The sequence below is a fragment of the Lynx rufus genome, unplaced genomic scaffold, assembly GCF_022079265.1.
Source record: "Lynx rufus isolate CCGP_SWC_20201006 ecotype Redwood Valley unplaced genomic scaffold, mLynRuf1.p SCAF_7, whole genome shotgun sequence".
Taxonomy (NCBI): Eukaryota; Metazoa; Chordata; class Mammalia; order Carnivora; family Felidae; genus Lynx; species Lynx rufus.
This window is the reverse complement of record NW_025814889.1, coordinates 14,374,006-14,394,711: the sequence shown is the minus strand read 5'-3', so window position 1 is coordinate 14,394,711 and position 20,706 is coordinate 14,374,006. Positions and strand designations below refer to the sequence as shown.

The window sequence follows — 20,706 nt, the reverse complement described above, 5'->3', positions numbered from 1 at the left end:
CAGTTTTTCTTGAGCACCTGCTATGTGCCAGGCTATGTGTTAAATGTTGAACACACAGAGGCGAAAAGATGGTCCTCAATCTCAGAGTTTATAGTCCCAGTGGGGCTGACGGGCATTAAACGGCGAGCACAAAATACCTGATAAACAATTGTAGTAAGTGGGAGGATAAAGTTCTAAACATAAAACTAATGTAAGCCCCATGACCTCATCACCTCCCAGGGGCCCTGTCTCCTAAGACTATCACATTAAGGGTTAGGTTTCAACATACGAATTTTGGGGGTACACAAACATTCAGTCCCTGGCAATACCTATCCTATACAAGACTGGTAATATTTATTGAATGAATGAATCATCAATCAATCAGTATTTCCATCTTGTTTCATATGAACCTTAACTGCTTTTCACTAGTGTGTTTTAATGAATTCACAAAGAATTAAGAGTAAATGAAATGTGGGCCATCCCTGGAAATCATCAGAGCGTATTGTATTGTATTGTATTGTATTGTATTGTATTGTATTGTAGAGAGAGAATGAGCAGGGAGGAAGGGCAGAGGGAGAGGGAGAGAGAGAGAGAAAGAGAATCCTAAGCAGGCTCCAAGCTCAGCATGGAGCCCGATGTAGGGCTTGATCCCATGATCCTGGGATCTTGATCTGAGCTGAAATCAAGAGTCAGACGCTCAACCAACTGAGCCACCCAGGCGCTCCAGAGCTCTTTTAACTGTTTCATCTCAAAAAGATTTACAAAGCATAAATTCACAGAGAATAAAACATTCTTTATGCCGTGAGGTAGGGATTGAACACAGAGATTTTGTGTTTTTTTTTTCTTTAAAAGAATACTTTTCTTTTAAATACAAGATAGTTTTTTTTTTAATTTTTTTAAACCTTTATTCAGTTTTGAGAGACAGAGCACAAGTGGAGGAGGGGCGGAGAGAGAGGGAGACACAGGATCTGAAGGAGGCTCCAGGCTCTGAGCTGTCAGCACAGAGCCCGACATGGCGTTCAGACTCATGAGCCATGAGACCATGACCTGAGCCAAAGTTGGATGCTGAACCAACTGAGTCACCCAGGCACCCCTAAATACAAGCTAATTCTTAAAGGCTCTCTCTTTCCACACATTTTTTTCTTCAAGATTTTAAAAGACAATCTGTTGTGGTAGTTAAAGCATAGACTTTGGAGCTAAACCACTTGGGTTTCAACCCTGACTTTGCCATCTACCAGGTCTGTGACCTAGTTACCTAACATCTCAGTGCCTCCATTTCTTTATTTCTAAAAGAGAGATAGTGGTGATGGTAATGATGATGATGTTGGTGATGATGATGATGGTAATAATGCTGAGGAGGAGGATGATGGTGTTGATGATGACAACAATGAAGATGATAGTACCATCTATATCATAGGATTCTTAGGATTAAGTGAGCTAATCCTACATTCATAGAACAGTATAATACTGATACGTAACAAATACTATTTAAATATTAGCTATAATGAGAAAGAAATCTTGGGTTAGAGTCCATCAGAGATAAAATTAAATTCCTAGTACCTTAGAAAAGTCAAATCTTCTAATCACTCAGTGATTTAGCAAAGGAAATTGTAAAATATGCCAAATGATTTTAAACATGGCATTAAACTCCTGTTGGAAAGTTCCCCAGGAGAAAATTCAGTCCTGACCCAAGGAAATTATTAGAGGTGCATGACAGCACATCACAGGGAAGCATGGTAGGAAATCATAGTGGTTTTCCATTAGATCAGAGAAATATCTAGAAGACGGATCCAAGTTTTAAATGATATGTAAAGTAAAGGCACTATCAGGGAGTGATCCATTGGTCAGAATGGATCCATTCATCAGACCACACCAAGTCCAAGACTGCCCATGTTCACTACTTACTTAAGCAGACTGGAAAGAGTTGAAGTTCTTTGAAACCTAGTGAGTGACCTGATGTACTGTAGATTAGAAGCCCTTAACGTGGGATCCTTGTATTCCGGGTGGTACAGGGATGGATGGACTTCACAGGGTTTGAACCCCTAGAAATTATATGCAAGGTCTTATATATATATGAATTTTTCCAATGAGAAGATCCATAACTTTCATCTATTTCCCAAGTGTGTTCATGACTCAAAAAAGGTTAAGATCTTTGGTTCTTGTTTTAGAGTCCAACGTGGTGAGCTAAAACCAAAAAAGTGATATGGCCCTCACCAATCCTAGGAAAGTCATTTGGTGTGGTAGAAAAAATGTTGACGTGGCTCTCAGTTCTTGAGTCTTACTGCTCACCAACTATGTACAGTGACCGAACCTTTCTAAGCCTTATTTTCTCCACACGTCCATAGGGGTATGAATGCCTACTTTTTAGAGGTTAAATTATGGAAATATTATAAAGCTTGTGGCACATTGTCTTAGTGGGTGGAAAACATTCGCTAAACACTAGCTTCCTTTTTGCTTCTTGCTGGTGGGGTTGATGCCCAGGTCATGTATTTCAAGGCCAGGGATATTAAGAGATCTTTGAAGGTTTTCCTATGAGTTATTGAAATGGATCTGAGAAAAGTCACTTATTTTCTCTCCCAACTGATTTTTTGTAGTTGAGTGATAGTTCTAACTTGTCTTAAAACTCCAAACCATTCTATTTATTTATTTATTTATTTATTTATTTATTTATTTATTTTTAGCGTTTATTTATTATTGAGAGACAGAGAGAGAGAGAGAGAGCATGAGCAAGGGAGGGGCAGAGAGAGAGGGAGACACAGAATCCGAAGCAGGCTCCAGGCTCTGAGCTGTCAGCACAGAGCCTGATGCAGGGCTCGAACTCACAACCCGTGAGATCATGACCTGAGCCGAAGTCGAACGCTTAACCCACCAAGCCACCCAGACGCCCCCAACATGACCTTTAATAACTTCTAAGTGCTGTGACTACGTGGGGTGACAGACTCCAACGTTACTGAGTGTGATGGTTGATTTCTTTTAAATGAAATTCTGAAGGTTTGCGGAAGGCTTAGTAGTGGTTGTCATGCATCTCAAATGGGATAGTCCCTTCAGACTCCTCTGGTTGACAGGCCTGATCCTGGAATCAGTCAACTCCATTATATTTGATGGTGGTTTGTTGTTAGATGCCAATTTAATTCACGCCAAATAAATATTGTTGAAAACTGAGCAGCGTGCGACCGGTTCTGATAGCTTTCCTGGAAATCTGTCCAGATAGCTTAGTTTTTCTGAAACCAGTTTTATTCTTCAAGGACATGCTTCACCTTCCCTCCCATTGCTGTGGTTGAGCAGTCCATGCCCCTGGGTAAAGTTAACCTCTCCACTTTGCACCACACCCCATTGCCTCTCGTGACTCAGAGAAGGGACTCCAACCATTCCCACATCATGATTTTCTTTGGATCATTCCCACCACTGTACAAACATACTTCTCTGACCTTAAGAAGTAAATTTGTTACTCCACTCCCTCCTCCAGCAAGCACCTATTGACTCTGCTTCAAAAGAGCTGTCACTCTTCTCTGCTGTATCTCTGTCCGCTGTATCTACTGCCTTCTCGTCTTCAACTCACCACTCAGCTGAAATGGCTCCTGTCAAGCAAACCAGTGGCCTCTATGCACCTCCTCTTCCTTGATTATCATGAGCATTGAAAGAATTCATTATTCCCTCCTCATTTCTTCCCTTGGCTGCCCAGACACTTGTAGCTCCCTCTTCCCTCTCCCTCCCCCCTTCCCTCTCTGTTGTTGATTCCCCTTTAATTTCTCTCATATCATTGAGGTGTCCCAGGGTTAAACACTTGGATTCTTTCTTTCCTCTTTGAGTTCTTGGTAACCTCATCCAGTCTCATTGTTTTTCCAGCTTCTACTGAGTTCCAGGTTCCAGGTATTTCTCCAGATGATGCTGAATTCCAGGTTCAGGGATATGTGTTCTAATATCTGGAACCTCAATTCAGTACTCAACATCTCTGTTTGAGTAGTTCTCTCAAACTTAATGTGCTCATGAGCAAACTTCTGACCTTCTCCCCAGAACACGGTCCACCAACCTCTCAATTGCTTGAGCCACATACCTTGGAAGTCAGCCTTGTACTGTGCTCTTTCTCTCACACCCCATCCATACCCAATTTATGAGTAGACCTGCTAACGAAACTCTCAAAATATGACCAGAATCTGACCATTTCTCACCTCCTGCACAGCTTGTACTCAGATTCAAGTCCCCCAACTTTATTGCAGTAGCCTCCTCCCTGGTCTCTCTCTCTCTCCCCCCTTGCCCTCCTGTAGTCTGCTCTAAATTCAGCAACCAAAGTGGTCCTTTAGACACAGAAGTCAGATCACGTAACTTCTTTGATCTAGTGATTTTTCAACTCCTTCAGTCTGAAATCCAAGACTTTATAATGACCTAAAAGTCTCCATTCATAAGATTTTGATCTCATTTCCTACCCCTTTCCTCCTCACTCCCTCCCCTCCAGCCACCCTGGTCTCTTTACTATTCTTTGAATACTCCAGACACACTTCTACCTCAGGACCTTTACAGTTGCCATACCTTCTGACTAGAACATACTTTTCCAATACCTCCATAATATTTACATCTCCACTTTCTTCATTTTTGGCTCCAATGTCTTTTTCTTGCCAAGTCCTCTCCTGCCAGTTGTGCCCTAATAAGGCCTAAGTCCTTTCTCATCCCACCTCCATTTCCCCCTGTACCATTTTACTATTCGGTTTTTCTCCACTCACCATACTCACCCCCTTCAAATATTCCATTTCATCAACTCTGTTTTTTAAATGGACTGTCTCTTCCAACCAGAGCATGAGCTCCGTGAGAGCAGGGTATTTTTGTCCAATGTGCTCACTATTTTTTACTCCATTTGCCTATAAATGTTTGTTGACTGAATGAGTGGATTGACGGCTGAAAAGTCCAACATCTATCCCCAAACGAACCTTCTTTGATTGTTCACGCTAACAGCATGAGCACCCAACTCTGCCAGAGCACAGCACATCCGATGTAGTTGAGGCCAGAACTCGCGCCAGACCTTCCACGGCAGGTGAGGGGAAGGGGAATTTAAATAGAAGGGGATTCTCTTCCAGGCCCTTCCTATTTAAATTAAACTAAAAGGTTAACCCTGATGAATCAAAGGATAGTTTAGATTTGTAGAAACAAGAGCCAAAAGATCTTTGATAACCAGCCAGTCCCAACTCCCACACTATTGCAGGTGACCGGAAAAAGTGGGGGTAAATGATTCATCCCAGGCATATGGCAGACCCAAGAATAGAACCACTGTCTTCTGAATCTAGAGACGGATCACTATGCCCTGAATTATATGGACTTTTCTCCCCACAGTTGCCTCTTCTGTTTGTGTTACCGACGCTTCCTTTCTGGGGGACCCTAAGCTGCCAGGTCACCCACTAATTCTGCTGCCAACAAACACTTGCAAGGGGGCCAGACTCGTATCATTTATGATGGCTTTTCTTTAGGTAACCGAACTTGTTTTGCCATGTGAGGGTGACAGAAGCTGTACTTTTCACACTAGTACAAAAGATGTCACCACAGTGAAAGCCGGAGAAATCGGACTCAGAGGTTTAACTTACAAATCACATGCAGAGCTGAGAAGTCAGGCTTCTGCTACGCAGGCAGAAACACATTGGAGACCGGTGGTGAAGGCTAGGAAATCTCACAGGACGACTTCTGTCCTGTTTTCCGTGGTCTGTAGCAGAAGCAAAATGCAAACCCGTGACCTCACACTTCTAGCTCCTCAAGTGATGGTTACTCACGTAAAAAGCACTCTCTTTAACTCATTTCTTGGGTGGCTTAAAAATATATGTGATTCCCCTTCTAAATGAATATTTTTATCCCCAGAGCTGGTTGCCGGAGTTCCAAGAGGAGCACAGAATTTTGGATATGTGAGTACTAAGAATGCATCATACAATATTTTCTTCTACATGCAAAGAAATGTTCCCTTTTATTTGACTTTTTTAATGTTTATTTACTTTTGAGACAGAGACAGACAGACAGAGCATGAGCAGAGGAAGGTAGAGAGAGAGAGGGAGACACAGAATCCGAAGCAGGCTCCAGGCTCCGAGCTATCAGCACAGAGCCTGACGCGGGGCTCGAACTCACGAGCTGTGAGATCATGACCTGAGCTGAAGTCGGACACCCAACCGACTGAGCCACCCAGGCGCCCCACTCCCATGCAACTTTTAAGTGGCTTACCATGTCTTTTAATCGTGAGCCCCTACAGATCCATGCTTGCTTGCTTGCTTACTAAAAAGGAAGAAAAACAAACGAGGCTAGATTTTTTTTTTCCTGATCTATGTACAGGATGTACTACATAGTTTGTGGGACCCAGTGCAAAATGATAATGCAGGGCCCTTTGTTCAAATTATTAAGAATTTCAGGAGAGCACCAGCTGGGCATTAAACCAAGGGTGGGGCCCATTGGAACATGGGGACCGGAGCACAGGTCCCCACCCACGAAGCCAGCATGATCCTTGTGCATAATCTAGGACAAACTGCAGAAGACACTGTCGCTGACAGGCTGAGCATTTTCATACGGCTCCTACGACAGAAATAAGAAAATCGATCGCTATTGCACTAGTGTGTTAGTTTCCCAAGACTGACACAACAAAAGACCACAAACTGGGTGGCTTGCAACAACACGGATTTATTTTCTCACAGGTCAAGAGACCAGAGTCTGGAATCAAAGCGTCAGGCAGGGTCACGCTTCCTGCAGTGCATCTAGAAGCTCTTTCTTACCTATTCTGGCTTGAGGTGGCCACTACCTGGTTTTGGTGTATGTCAGCACGATTTCAGTCTCCGCCCCTGGCCTCGTACGGCCATCCTCCAGCCGTGTCTGTGTGTCCTCCCCTTTTCTCAAGAGGACATCAGTCACTGCACATAGGGCCTACCCGAAATCTGGGATGACTTCATCTCCATTTCCTGAACCTGTTTCACCTACAAAGACCCTATTTCCAAATAAGGTCACCTTATGAAACTCTGGGTGTTGTGAATTTTGGAGGGACACTATTCAAACCCATTAGAGCTAGTTACCCCAAAGTAGGAAAAGAAAATCAAGACACCTTGTGACCAGAAAAGGTTATATTTTAAATAATGTTTATTATTTTAAAACTCCAGTAAATGTAATATCTGAAGAGAATTAAAAGTAATATTTTTGCTATCTGGGTAGCATTTTTAATTTTAACCTTTTTTTTTTTTTGCAAAGAGCCATAATCATCAATTTTTCATAACATAAACACAGAAGTGAATTTGGATAAAAATCATAATTAGGTGAATTAACTGGCCAGCAGGTTAATTGCTGTGAGCATTCAGTTGAATTCAATTTCTGTTTTCCCTTTTCAGGTTAGTAAGCATGCATTTTATCTGAGAATGTCAGAGACTTAACCATAAATAAAAGTTCAGTTGGATTTTTTAAAGCTCATTCTTATGGGATTGCATTTTTGTTTTACATAGCATTAACTGTTTACCACTCTTCCCCCAAATTTAAAACTGATTTAAGTTATAATTTAAAATGTGGGTTTTTTTCTCCAATTCTGTCAAATGATATAACCTATCTCATTTCTATGATTTCAGGTTTCAATCATTAACTCTACAGATATGACTTTTATTCAGAATTTCACTGGTGAACAGGTGAAGACCTTTTAATATCAAATAATGTCACTCGGTACTCATAGTAAATTGCAATGTTCATACCATTTATTCATTCATAAAAGAAATGTTTACTGAGCACCTACTATGTGCTAGGAACTGTTGCGGGCCCTGGGAATATAACCATGACTTTGACAGACAGGATCCCAGCTCTCCTGTTGTAATGTCGCTAACTGCTAGGATCTGAGAGCAATCCTGTTATGTTCTGGTCCTGTATGGAGCGTGCTTGGTGGTGAGTTCCAGGTATATGCCTTCCCTCTGAGAAGACAAAGGTTTCTCCTAGGTCTCACTGTATCAGTCGGAATCAATGGGCTTGTACTCTGTCTCTCTTCCTCACTGTGACTGGAGCCTCCACCAAAGCAACGTTATGTGGGGGTTCACAAGCTTCCTGATTCTGATCCCTTCCTTCCAGGGGCCAGATATCACTCCTCACCCACTGTTACTGGCCGAGGTCTTATTAAGAAAAGCTTAATTGCCTGCCATTCTCTGAGGTCATACTTCATTCACCACCCTGAGTTTTCCTGGGTACTGTGATCTGTGGAAATTTGGCACATTTCTTTAAACAACGAGTGTGATACGGTTTAGGGAGCCATCATGAGTGAATCAGTTTCTCTGGGCAACCCATAACCAGAAACCCACACTGCTGAATTTCTAGGAAGCCTCACATTAGAGTCTGGCCAAGTTACATTTGGCCTCCTGGATCATGGTTGAAGATCCTTAGATGCTCCCCTCTTAGCTAGAGATACAGATTTGCAGTCATGTCATTGTCAAGCAATTTTGATTGATAAGAGTTTTTTAATGAGCACGGCACATTTTTTGTATTCTCCCCCCAAATTGGGGCTTTAGTCTATCCATTACTCCGCAGTTTTCAACAAAGTGTTTGGCAATGTCTCTCATGCACTGTTACGGTAAATATGGAGACGGAAGGCTGGGACAATAGTGAACCTGAATGAACTTACAACTTTTTAACTATTCTCAAGTGACGGTATTTAATGGTTTATTGAAAATGTGGCAAGACTTCTCTTTTGCCCAGCTCTGTTTCACATTTTTATCATTAGAAGGTCTTTAAATATTATTAAATTTGGCCTGTCTATAACTTCGTGCCCTCCATACCATCTAGCTGTTCAGTCTTGAACTTCAGAATTCAGTGCGTGAGGGATGAAATTCCTCTGAGTGAAGGTCACACAGTGCCACACTAGGAGTAAGAATTTCACTGTAGATGGTTGGAATAGAGAAGTGAGGTGGGAGAACTGAGTTACTGCACAGTTATCTCGTGCATTTGTTCCCTCTGCCAAGAGCCTTTTGCACCTGGTACCTGTATCTTAGTCTTTAGAATACTATTATAAAAATGCCACAGATTGGGTGGCTAAAAAAACCAAATGTTTGTGTCTCACAGTTCTGGAAGACTGGGAAGACTGGGATCAAGGGGTAGGCAGATTCAGTATCTGGTGAGAGCTGGCTTCCTGATTCATATACATGGCCATAGTCTTATGTCCTCAGATGGTGTAAGGAGGGCTTCAGAGCTCTCTGGGGTCTCTTTTATAAGGGCACTAACCCCATCATGAGGGCCCCACCCTCATAATCTCATCACTTCTCAAAGGCCTCACCTCCTAATACCATCATATTGGGGGTTAGGGTCAATATTTGATTTTGGGGGGGGAAGGGAGAGACACAAGCATTCAGTCTCTAGCAACCATGTATGTTTGGAGGGGAGAAAAGAGGTAGGAGACGTTAACTATTGAGTGACTCTTGTTAACCCATGTATTTAGTCCCTCTGCAAAGAGTATCTGGCACCTACTCTGAGCTGGGCCGTGGTCAGGCAGCGCAGACAGAAGAGTGAACAACACAGACCAAAGTCTGCCCTCTGTGGAGCACCCTTTCTCGTGGAACGTAGACTAATTAAATTAGTAGATTATGCGAGACTAAGTCAGCTAAAGCACTCGATGCCGAAATATGGAAACAAAAAAAAATCCTGACAAGGTCAAACGATGGGCCAAATCTGAAAAGACAGTAAATGTTGAAAACATAGCTTAAAAAACAACATCTTAAGAGCTAAAATGTGGAGAGATTGTGGAACACTACTTATACTCAGAAGAGACTTAGAAACCTTAGTGGACAATAAACTCAACGTGAATTGATACTGAGACATGATTTCCCTTGAAATTAAAGTCACTTTTATATTTCAATGATTTAACCCAAAGCAAAGAGTGTAAATCCTACTTAAGGCTTCTCCTGGCTGTGCATTCAAGGGGTATCATCTGTTCTTTGGTATCACATGTGGTAACTCTAAGAAAGAAGCTGGTGCTCCAGCTGCAAATATTTCCATATGAAATTTCTATGGAAGTGGAATTAAACTTACTCTATGAGGTTCAAGATTGCAGAAGTAGATAGGAGTAAGGACTAGAAGTCACAGAGCGGCCAGTTTTGCAAAGAAAATTCTGATAATTGTGTCCACAGATTGAATGAGTGGATTGTTGAACATCTGCAGAGGATGTCCAAGCAGATGTCAGAGGTACTGAGAGGGAAATTATGCGTTGGATCAGACTAAATGACTTTAAGTCTCTGTCCATGTCCAGGACTCTATGAATGCACTGCAAAAGTCTGCCGCAATGAGATTCATCCTTCAGGGAAAATTGAGAGAGGACTATAAAAATTATTTTTGAACATAAACTATGTCATCTTCTGGTTTCCCTTCACAGATGGCATCTTATTTTGGATATACAGTCACAGTGTCAGATGTTAACAATGATGGGTAAGTTTATAAGAACTTCCTCACTCACCATATGTTATATTCATCCACAGAGATGTTGTATTTTTTTTTCCTTCATGAAGTAGATCCTTCCATACTTCCTCAACAGAACAGAGACTCTCTTGTTTTAGTTGTTTTTTGGTTCAGGAGAAGAGGACATAACCCTCCTATTTTATGTCTTTCTGGAGACTTTCAACGTCTATTTTCTTTTTTTTTTTCCCAACATCTATTTTCTAAAAGGACTATTTTACTTAGCTCTATCTTTAATTTAATAAATTGGATAGTCTTTGGCCATTCAAAATCCAAAGCCATTGAAGCATTTGCTCATCTGTCTGTCGTTACCCCTTAGCATGTGATACATTCATAAAACATGTGCACATAAATAAACATTTTTTTCTCCTGACATTGCTTTAACCAACAGACTAGTAACACCCATGGAAAAGATGAAATAATATTAGTTTTTCAGATGATAGCAGTAAATCATGCTTGAGTTTGGACCAAACACCGTAACAAATTATGGTTGTGTTTAAGTCATTACTTCAAAAATAAACTATTATTAAACATCTCTTTGGTTCACTAAAACCACCTACTCGATAGATAAAACAAATGATTAAATAAGAAAGCCAATACGTTGAGATAGAATGATTATCCATCCAATAAATATCGTTGGAACACCTACTGTGTGCCAGGCATTATTCTCGGTGCTCAGAATATAGTGGCAAATGAGGCAAGATAGATCTCTGCTCTCAGAGAGCTCACATTTTTATAGAAATCAAGTACCTGCAGAAGTCTGACTACATCCCAGGGTCTGGATTAAGCAAGCATTTTAGATAACATCTTTGAAAGACATTAGCTATGACCTTCGTGTAGACAGAAACGTACTTTATATATTATGTGGTGTCATATGAATGGAGATACATTTAGTCACTTTTGTACCTTTTGGAAAATATCTTTTTTCTTCCATTCAACATATACTTCTTGAGCATCTAGCATCTAGCATCTAGCACACTAGCACTGTTCGAGGCACTGGGATATGGCAGAGAACAAAATAGAACCCCCCCCCTCATTAGGGCTATACTAGACATGGGGAAGTGGAAATTCCAGACAGAAAACAAATGAGTCAAATAAAATGCATTGAGATGATGATGAGCACTAGATAGGAAGAAAAAAACAAAAACCAGAAGCACTGTTCAGTGCTAAAAAGAAATGAGCTATCAAGCATGAAAAGACAGGGAGGAATCTTAAAGGCATATTCCTGAGTGAAAGAAACTGACCTGAAAGGCTACATAACTGTATCTCTCCAACTAGATGACATCCTGGAAAAGGCAAAACTATGGAGACAGGGAAAAGATTAGTGGTTGCCAGCGGTCAGTGGGGAGAAGAGGGGTGTTCAAAGGCCAGAGACGAGAGGATTTTTAGGGCAGTGAGACAACTCTGTAAGACACTACAGTGTGGGATCCAGGTCATTACACATTTGTCCAAATCCACAGAATGTTCAGGGCACTTGGGTGGCTCAGTCGGTTAAACGTCCAGCTTGGGCTCAGGTCAGGATCTCAATGCTCGTGAGTTTGAGCCCCACGTCAGGCTCTGTGCTGAGAGCTCAGAGCCTGGAACCTGCTTTGGATTCTGTCTCTCCCTCTCTCTGTCTGCCCCTCCCCCGCTTGCCTCTCTCTCTCTCTCAAAAATAAACATTAAAAAGTTTAAAAATCCACAGAATGTTCAGTCCAAGAGTGAGGCCAGTAAACGATAGGGTCTGGGTGATGATGATGGGTCCCTTAGGTTCATGGACAGTAACACACACACCACACGAGTAGGGGACACTGATGGGGGGAAGGCTGTGCGTATGGCAACAGGAATGTACAGGAACTCTCTGTATTTTCTGCTTAAGTTTGCTCTGAACTGAAAACTTCTATAAAAGACAGTCTATTAGGGGAGGTAGGGAATATTGGGAAGGTGGTGATACCAAATGGGGTAGATAGGGAAGACCGTGGTGTTAAGGTTGAGGAAAGATCTGCAGGAGCTGGGGTCAAGGGGAAAGAGTGCTCAGGTTTCTGGAGGTGGGGGCTGCTAGAAGCCAAGGAACGTGAAAGAGGCTTGGAGAGGTGATGAGGGCACAGGATCAGAAAACTTTGTGAGCCACTGCATCTATAAACTGCCTTACCCAGTGCCTCGCAGACTATGCTATGGACAGGATGAGTCTGTTTCCAAGAAAGACACATCTCGTGAGCCACTGGGGGATTCTAAGTAAGGGAATGGCCTCTGACTTGGGTTTCATCAGACACGCTCTGTCTGGTGGGTCTCGGCAGCCGTGAGGCCTTCTGGGGGTCCACTGCCCTAAGCCAGGTGGGGCAGGACAGTGCCTTGGGCCAGAGCAATAGCTGTGGCAGGAAGTAAAAGGGTTGCACTCTGGATGTATTCTGAAAGTATATTTGAATGCCAATCTTACTTTACCCATCAGCCGAGCTGTGAAGAGAAAGTAACGATCAGGACCGCCATTCATAATTTCCAACCTCAATGGACTGGACTTATCAGAGTGATTTAGGGGAAAAAAAAAAAAAAAGGAGAGGTGGGACTGAAAAAGAACGTGAGTCCACGACATGGTGTGATGTCCCAAATAAGGAAGCCCACGCTTTAGTCAAAACAAAACAAAACAAAACAAAATCCCACAGCGGTCATTGGGATATGCGCAGACACGTTTCTTTCAACAGACGGTAACACAACACACACAAGGGCTTTTCCGGCCCGGGAGCCACGTGGTGTTTTATGGGGCCCCGAGTAACTCCGTGTGTGCCCTTCCTTTACTTCACCCTGTCCTGAACCCTTTCGGCTCTCCCTCGGGTCAACACTGTGCCCTGCAGGATACTGCCTCCTTCCTGGAAACACGTTCGTTCCAGTCCATAGCAAAGCTCTGTGACAACACTTAGAGTCCTTTTTTCTTTTTTCTTTTTTTTTTGGCCACGTTAATAAAAAAACCAAGAATACTTGTGAGGAAAGGACCTTTTTGGCCCCCTGCTGATCAAATTTAACATGGTAGTTACAAACACAGGAATAGTCCAGGGATAATTTGTGATTTCTCGATGTTCTTAAAAATTACTATGCACGTTATTTCTTTTTTTATTAGGCAGTATAGTCTTCAGTCTTTAGACTGCATCGAAAAAGTGAGTCCATTATCTTAATATTGCCGTTCTTTTTTTTAAATTTTATTTATTTATTTATTTATTTATTTATTTATTTAGAGAGAGAAAGCACACACGCAAGCCAGGGAAGGGTAGAGAAGGGAGGGAGAGAGAGAATCCCAAACAGCCTCCGCACTATCAATGCAGAGCCCGATGTGGGACTCAATCCCACTAAACGTGAGATCGTGACCTGCACCGAAATTCGGAGTCAGAGGCTCAACTGACTGAGCCACTCAGGTGCCCCAACATTGCCATTCTTTTAAAAAAATTTTTTTTTAGTGTTTATTTATTTTTGAGAGAGAGACTCGAGCCGGGAGAGGAAGAGAGGCAGACAGAATCTGAAGCAGGATCCAGGCTCCAAGCTGTCAGCACAGACCACGACATGGGGCTCGAACCCACGAACTGCGACATCATGACCCGAGCTGAAGTCAGACAGTTAACCAACTGAGCCACCCAGGCGCCCCAACCGATGTTGCCATTCTTAAAGATAAAGTGCCCACAGATTCTCAGTCTGGATGTCATGTGCCATTCTTGGTTACTGTAATGCTATGTAAATTCAAGGCCCTATTATAAATGAGTAAGCTATAGATGCCACTGAGAATCTTTCACCCCAATAAAAGACAGACAATTCACATGAAGTCTGAAATTACAATAACAAAACTACAATTTGCCATCACCTTTGTAGCACCTGTGTTTCTGGAAAAAATCACTTGATACTGTTGACTTTCAAATAGACATCTTATGTGTCTAGCTTTATACTTGATCTGAAGATAGGGGCCTGAAAACCACTACTAAATAGCAACAGCAGCGTCCTCACTGGGTGGGTATTTGTCCCCAGGGAAGGCACAAAACAACCCATCAGGGCAGAGACATAAACTGCTGTCCCTCAGAAATCTTAGCAGAACCAGAAAAGAGAGGCAGTAAATCATGCATGTGTCAGTGACTTTTCTTAAGCTCCATGTGATGGCTCCATGTCAAGAGACATGTGCCCCGATTTTGAGAAAGCATGCTTTTGTCGTTCTGACTTCTGACAGTATTTCTAGCAGAGATCAGAAGGCTGCGTGGGATTTACAGGAAACCCGAATCCCTATCTCAAATAAAGTTTTCCTGGATACGATATATTTGGTGCCCCCAATTTCTTAGCCATTTCAAATGCAAAAATGTCTATTATCCACTGAAACTGTTGAAAAACCCAATATTGCTACAAGCAACAAAATTTTATCATGCATGATTGGCAGACAATGTTTTTTCCCTTCTCAAAGTGTCTTCCTGTGTAATATATGTCTAATAACATAGGACAACCCAAACTACAGTCCAGTGAAGCTATCTAAAATTCACACATGAAGGGAGGGTGTCTGGGTGGCTCGGTCAGTTAAGTGTCTGACTTTGGCTCAGGTCATGACCTCACGGTTCATGAGTTCAAGCCCCATGTCAGGCTCTGTGTTGACAGCTCAGAGCCTGGAGCCTGCTTCAGATTCTGTGTCTCCCTCTCTCTCTCTCAGTTCCTCCCCCTCACTCTCTGTCTCTCTCTCTCAAAAATAAGTAAACATTAAAAAAAAATTTAAAGCTTGGAAATTAGCATATTTGTCCTTGAAACACTCTATAACCATTTTTATTTTTATTTTTTAAAATAAAAATTGTATGTTTCAGGTATACGGCATGTTTAAGGTATACATAGGCACAGTGAAATTAATCACTGTGATCAAGCTAATTAAGACATCCATCTATAGGCTCCATCTATATTCACCCAACTGTGCAATCCATCCATTACAAAGTTACTTCTGTGTGTGTGTGTGTGCGCGCGCGCGTGTGTGCGCCGGCGCGTGGTGATAACACCAGAGATCCACTCTCTTAGCAAACTCCTAGTAACAGTGTTATTAACTGTACTCATCATGCTATACGCTAGATCTCTAGCATACGTCCTACATGACTGCAGCTTTGTATCCTTTGACCAACATCTCCCTTTGCCTCCATCCCCGCCTCTGGTAACCACTGGTCTACTTTCTGCTTCCATGAATTTGACTATTTCAGATTATACATATAGACACACACATATATAGATCTATTTAACTATCTCTATATACATATATGTGTGAAAACATATAGATGCACTCTCTGCACATATATTGATCCAGATTTACATATATGTATAGAATACATATAGATTCCAGTAACCTTAAATAAGGGTTATGGTCGAAGAGTAACATACATATGTGTTTAAATGTTTTACCCTATTTTTTGTAAGAATCTACATTCCTATTTATTAAGTGTACATTTTATTAATTTCCATTATTTTTATAAGGTCTTACTTCCACTTTATGAAAGTATAAAATCCCAATTTCAAAGTTATTTTCCCCTATGAACCTTAAGATTGACTTTAGTGATTCTAAAAACAACTGATTCACGAGAAAAAATTCAGTTATAGTTTTTTGTGGCATGGCATATAAGAAAATTCAGTCTGTATGGTTATATTAAAATGGCCATACTAGTCTGCTGCATTTTACTGAGTCATTAGTAATGATTCATAAATAATTTTACAGTCTATAAGTATATATGTGTGTGTGTATATATATATATATATATATATATATATATATATATATATATGTTGAAATTCACAAAACTCTTTCTAGCTTATCCAGCATTTATCAGTCAGTGATCAAGGAATTATCAGTGAGCATCAATCACCCATCAAAGTTCAATACTAAAACTGAGATGCAATTCCCATTTTTTACCCAAATTTCTAGTTTCCCAGAAGACTTTTTTTTTTTTTTTAAGGCCTGCCTCTTTTAAACCTTGGATCTGAGTAGATGTTATGCAGTGACTCAGAATAGGATATTAAGAAGAACACTTGTCTAGTTGAGTGTTCATGGTTCAGAAGTTAGGACTCCCCATGTTCTGTGATATTAAACCAGACTTTCCCTTCTCCGGCCAAGAGATAATTAAGTACTATTGTGTATCAGACTCCCTCATGAACATTCTCTGACAGGATATATCATCTGTACCCACCATGCAACAAATGCAAGGTCCCTCCAAAACTCGATAGCAGGGGTAAAAAAAGACAGTGTCATTAAGTAATGATGACCAAATTAGTAATTTGGTGGAAATCTTCGCCATTGTTTTTTTTAATTAAAAAAAAAAAATCTCCAGGTATTGTGAGGGCACTCCAAAAGTTTAGACCAAACAGTGGTGTGCATGCTGGTTGGTAGTTGATATTATCAAGCCTGTGACTGTTTTGAAAATATAAACAAGCTGGTGAAATTAACTTTAGTTTAGTTATCTTAAGATAGCCAGAGCTATAAACTCTGCCAATGTAAACTGTTAGGAATTTCTGGACAAACTTAACAAAGGGAGACAGAATATTTCATCTTGAGCCTAAGCAAGCAAATTAGTTTTTTTCTTAGGGCTTTTGAAACTTACAATATTTAAACTATTTCAGAAACTTACAGAATTACAATTTAATCAATTGGGTTGTGTTTTCATCTCTGTGGGGCCTAAAGGAGTTCAATTTAAAGAGGTTTTAGCAGTTCGTTAACTTGAGAACGTTTTAGAGAAAATGTATTGGAAAGGAATCAGCTTTGGGTAACTATGTTTTTGCCGTAGATTTAGTCCAAGTATGTTCTGTCACATGGGTTTTATCATGATGATTGAAATAAGTAGAAAATCTGGAAAACTAAAGCAGAAAGAAGAAAATTGAAATTGATTTCTGTAATGTAAATGATAAGCAATGTTAGTTTTTGCCCACCATAAAACAATTCAATTGATATCAGCTCTAGAATAGTGCCTGCTAATCTGCATTCTGCTAAATGACCACATTCAAAACATTAATCCTGGTAATTAATGTGCAATATCTACTATTGGGAAAAAAGAAACATAAAAAAATTCATATATTAAATCAACACAACACCATCTGACTCTGAAAACTTGAATCTAGATAGAGTGTATTGAATATTCTCATTCGTGGGTCCTCTCTCTGTCTCTCTCTCTGCCTCTCTCTCCTTCTCTCCCTCTCTCTCTCTCTCTCTCTCTAATGTATTTTTGTTTTGCTTTTCAGGAAAATAGTTATAGTGTCTCTGACCCAAACAACATGTGAAGGATGAGAAATTGAGCCTTGCATTGTATTATATTATCAGAGTGGATTTAAACATAAAGAGACACAAATAAAACCTGTGTATGCTACCCAGAGATTTGAAAGAAAATTGTGCTTAAACATTAGACATTTCGGATAAAATAAAATTTAGTGTATATATATATCCTTTCATAAAGCGCCTTTACATAATAATTTAGGTCTCATACAAACCACCAACATGACCCAAACAGAAAGAGTGGATTTTAGTGAAAACTTCATCATTGATATTATTTCCTCATCATTAATTGTTTTAAGATAAAAAAAATACAGGCTGGGTGATATATATATATATCATATCTCTATCTCTATAGCTTAGATATATATATATATATATATATATATATATATATCATATCTCTATCTCTATAGCTTAGATATATATACGTGTATATATACGTGTATATGTATATATATGTGTACATGTATATATATGTATATAGATCTTTAAGAGAATATATATATCTTAGAATGGCACCCAGCCTATTACGTAACTATGTATTAGAAGGTCACTGAAAAATATCTTTACTAATAGATATTTTAAAACTTTAAACTTGAATTGGGGGGCATTTTCAAAACCAGGATTTGACAAAAACCAATTGTGAAATAGTCTAATAGCACACATAGCTTACTGCGATGGTTTTTTTCAGGGTTTTTTTTGCCTTACGGTCCATGATAAGAAATACATTTGACATTGCAGCCCAGCACACTACACAACTGAAACAAAAATTACATGGAACAATATTTATTCTCATGTGTAATGTGTTCACTCTGTTTGCTGTTGTTTTCTGTTTTGTTTTTAAAAATTGATTTTGCAGTCCACTAATGTATTGCCAACCAAGCTTTAAAAACGCCAGCCTAAACGATAATATATATTGTGGCTCTTAAGCAGTATTGCTGTAATAAAATAATACTGACACTAAGTGCAAAGTATTCTATAAAGCACATTGTACCAATTAAATCCAACACAGTTATTGTCTTTCAACCTTATGAGAAACACAATTATAAATGAAAAACAAATGTCTTTCTCTGTTTTTATGGCATTTAGAACATTTTAGAAGACTTATACTTAACTATCTAGGGAATATATTTCTAACAAAATAAATCAAGGTTGTCATAATACTTCCAAGAATCCAAAGGTCCCATGGGTGTGCTAGTCTGTCGCAATGATGCGGTGAATAATTTCCCATTTCTAGAACTTGTGTCGGCAGGGAGAAAGGCACTGCACCAACCGTGCCAGTCCTGCATCATGTTGGCACCCTTGGGGACCAATTTTATGGCTCGTTCCTTCTTTACAGAATGAGAAAATGGCCCCCACTCCATCTCTACAGTAGAGACCAGTGACTTCAGACATTTTTGAACCACAAGGCAGCAACACAATTAGGTGTTTAGCGAATGGCCCTGCCTACTGGCAATAATGATAACAGAAAGAGAAGCAACCACAGACCTGCGGGGGAAGATCAAGGCAATAACCCCAATCCCTGCTCTCCTCTGGTCTTGGAGCACAGCAGGATGGCAAGCAATGGGAATTGTTTTTTTTAAATCAATGTGCTTGTCCTATTTTTAAGAAGATGTTTTGGGGCACCTGCGTGGCTTAGTCGGTTAAGCATCTGACTTCAGCTCAGGTCATGACCTCACGGTTCATGGGTTCGAGCCCCGTGTCGGGCTCTGTGCTGACAGCTCAGAGCCTGGAGCCTTCTTCCGATTCTGTATCTCCCTGGCTCTCTGCCCCTCCCCCACGCATGCTCTAGCTCTCAAAAATAAATAAAAACCAGTTAAAAAAATTTTTTTAATGTTTTACCTAAGTATAGTAATCCAACTTGGGTTTTGGAACGTGAGACCCAAATGAGAGCCATTCCTATTTACCCATCCCCCCACTCACCTCCAGAAGGGCACTTGTGATGAGCACAAGGTGATGTGCATACAGAATGTTGAGTCACTATGTTGTACACCTGAAACTAATATAACAATGTATGTTAACTCTACTGGAATTAAAATACATTTTTTAAAAAACAAAAGAAAAAATAATAGCCATTCCTCAGGTCTATCTGTAACCGTCCTCGCCCCCCTCCACCCCCCCACCCCCACTCCTTCCTTCTTACAAGTCGGCCAAGTAACACTCAAGGTGTTTCTTGCTTTTCCCTGCGATAGGTCTCCTGCTTGGGAGACAAGTAAGAGCCTATTCTTGAAGTAGCTGGGAGCCCCAGACTATCCCAGAGTTACATTTCACCTTGTTTCTGGCTCCTACAAGGTAGGAGAGGGAGAGGGGGGATGCATTGTGCTTTTTTACCAAGAGCTCTTTCTGTTTACATTGCTATAATGTAAAAATATTGTGTATTCCCTCAACACCTAACCCAGTGCCTTCACGATACCTATCATTTATTAAACTACTATAGTATGACCTGTCTGTATACGTGTGTGCGCACATTTGGAAGGAGACATACAGAGAGAGACAGAGACAGAGACCGAGGGAGATCTTCAGTGATGTATCCAATGATGTAGCCTATTTCTACATTCACATTTTTGAGGAAATGTAACTTGTTCAATACGGCACAGCTTGTTACTAAAAGAGCCGGCTTTTAAATCTAGATCAGGAGAACGTTAAAACTCATGCTTTTTCCATATCATCTGATTCAACTTACTTTTTCAATTATCTTTTTTTTTTTTGGTAGGTCTTATTTTTTTTAGAGCAGTTTGGGTTTATGGAAAAATTGAGTAGGAATTAAAGAGAGTTCACATGTATTCTCTCTCCTCTCCACCCTCAGTTTCCACTGTTATTACCCACTTGCATTGGTGTGGTACATTTGTTACAATATTGTTACATTATTAACTGAAGTGCACGGTTTACATTAGGGTTCACTCTTTTGGTTCTATGTTCTGTGAATTTTGCCGAATGCATAATGTCACGTATCCACCTACAGTATCCTACAAAATACTTTCCTAAAAACACCCCGTGCTCTATCTAGTCCTTCCTGTCCCTCCCCTCACTCCTGCCAGCAGCTACTCGTTTTTACTGCCTCTATAGTTTTGTCT

General features: G+C 40.5%; 1 protein-coding gene across 1 annotated transcript in view; it reads left to right on the top strand.

Annotated features, from left to right (window-relative positions):
• Positions 1-20,706, top strand: part of ITGA8 (integrin subunit alpha 8) — a 187,140-nt gene that overhangs the window by 49,964 nt on the left and 116,470 nt on the right. The window contains exons 9-11 of the mRNA XM_047067331.1: positions 5,818-5,861; positions 7,548-7,604; positions 10,322-10,374. Coding sequence (XP_046923287.1) covers positions 5,818-5,861; positions 7,548-7,604; positions 10,322-10,374 — 154 coding nt within the window. The remainder of the gene's footprint in view (positions 1-5,817; positions 5,862-7,547; positions 7,605-10,321; positions 10,375-20,706) is intronic.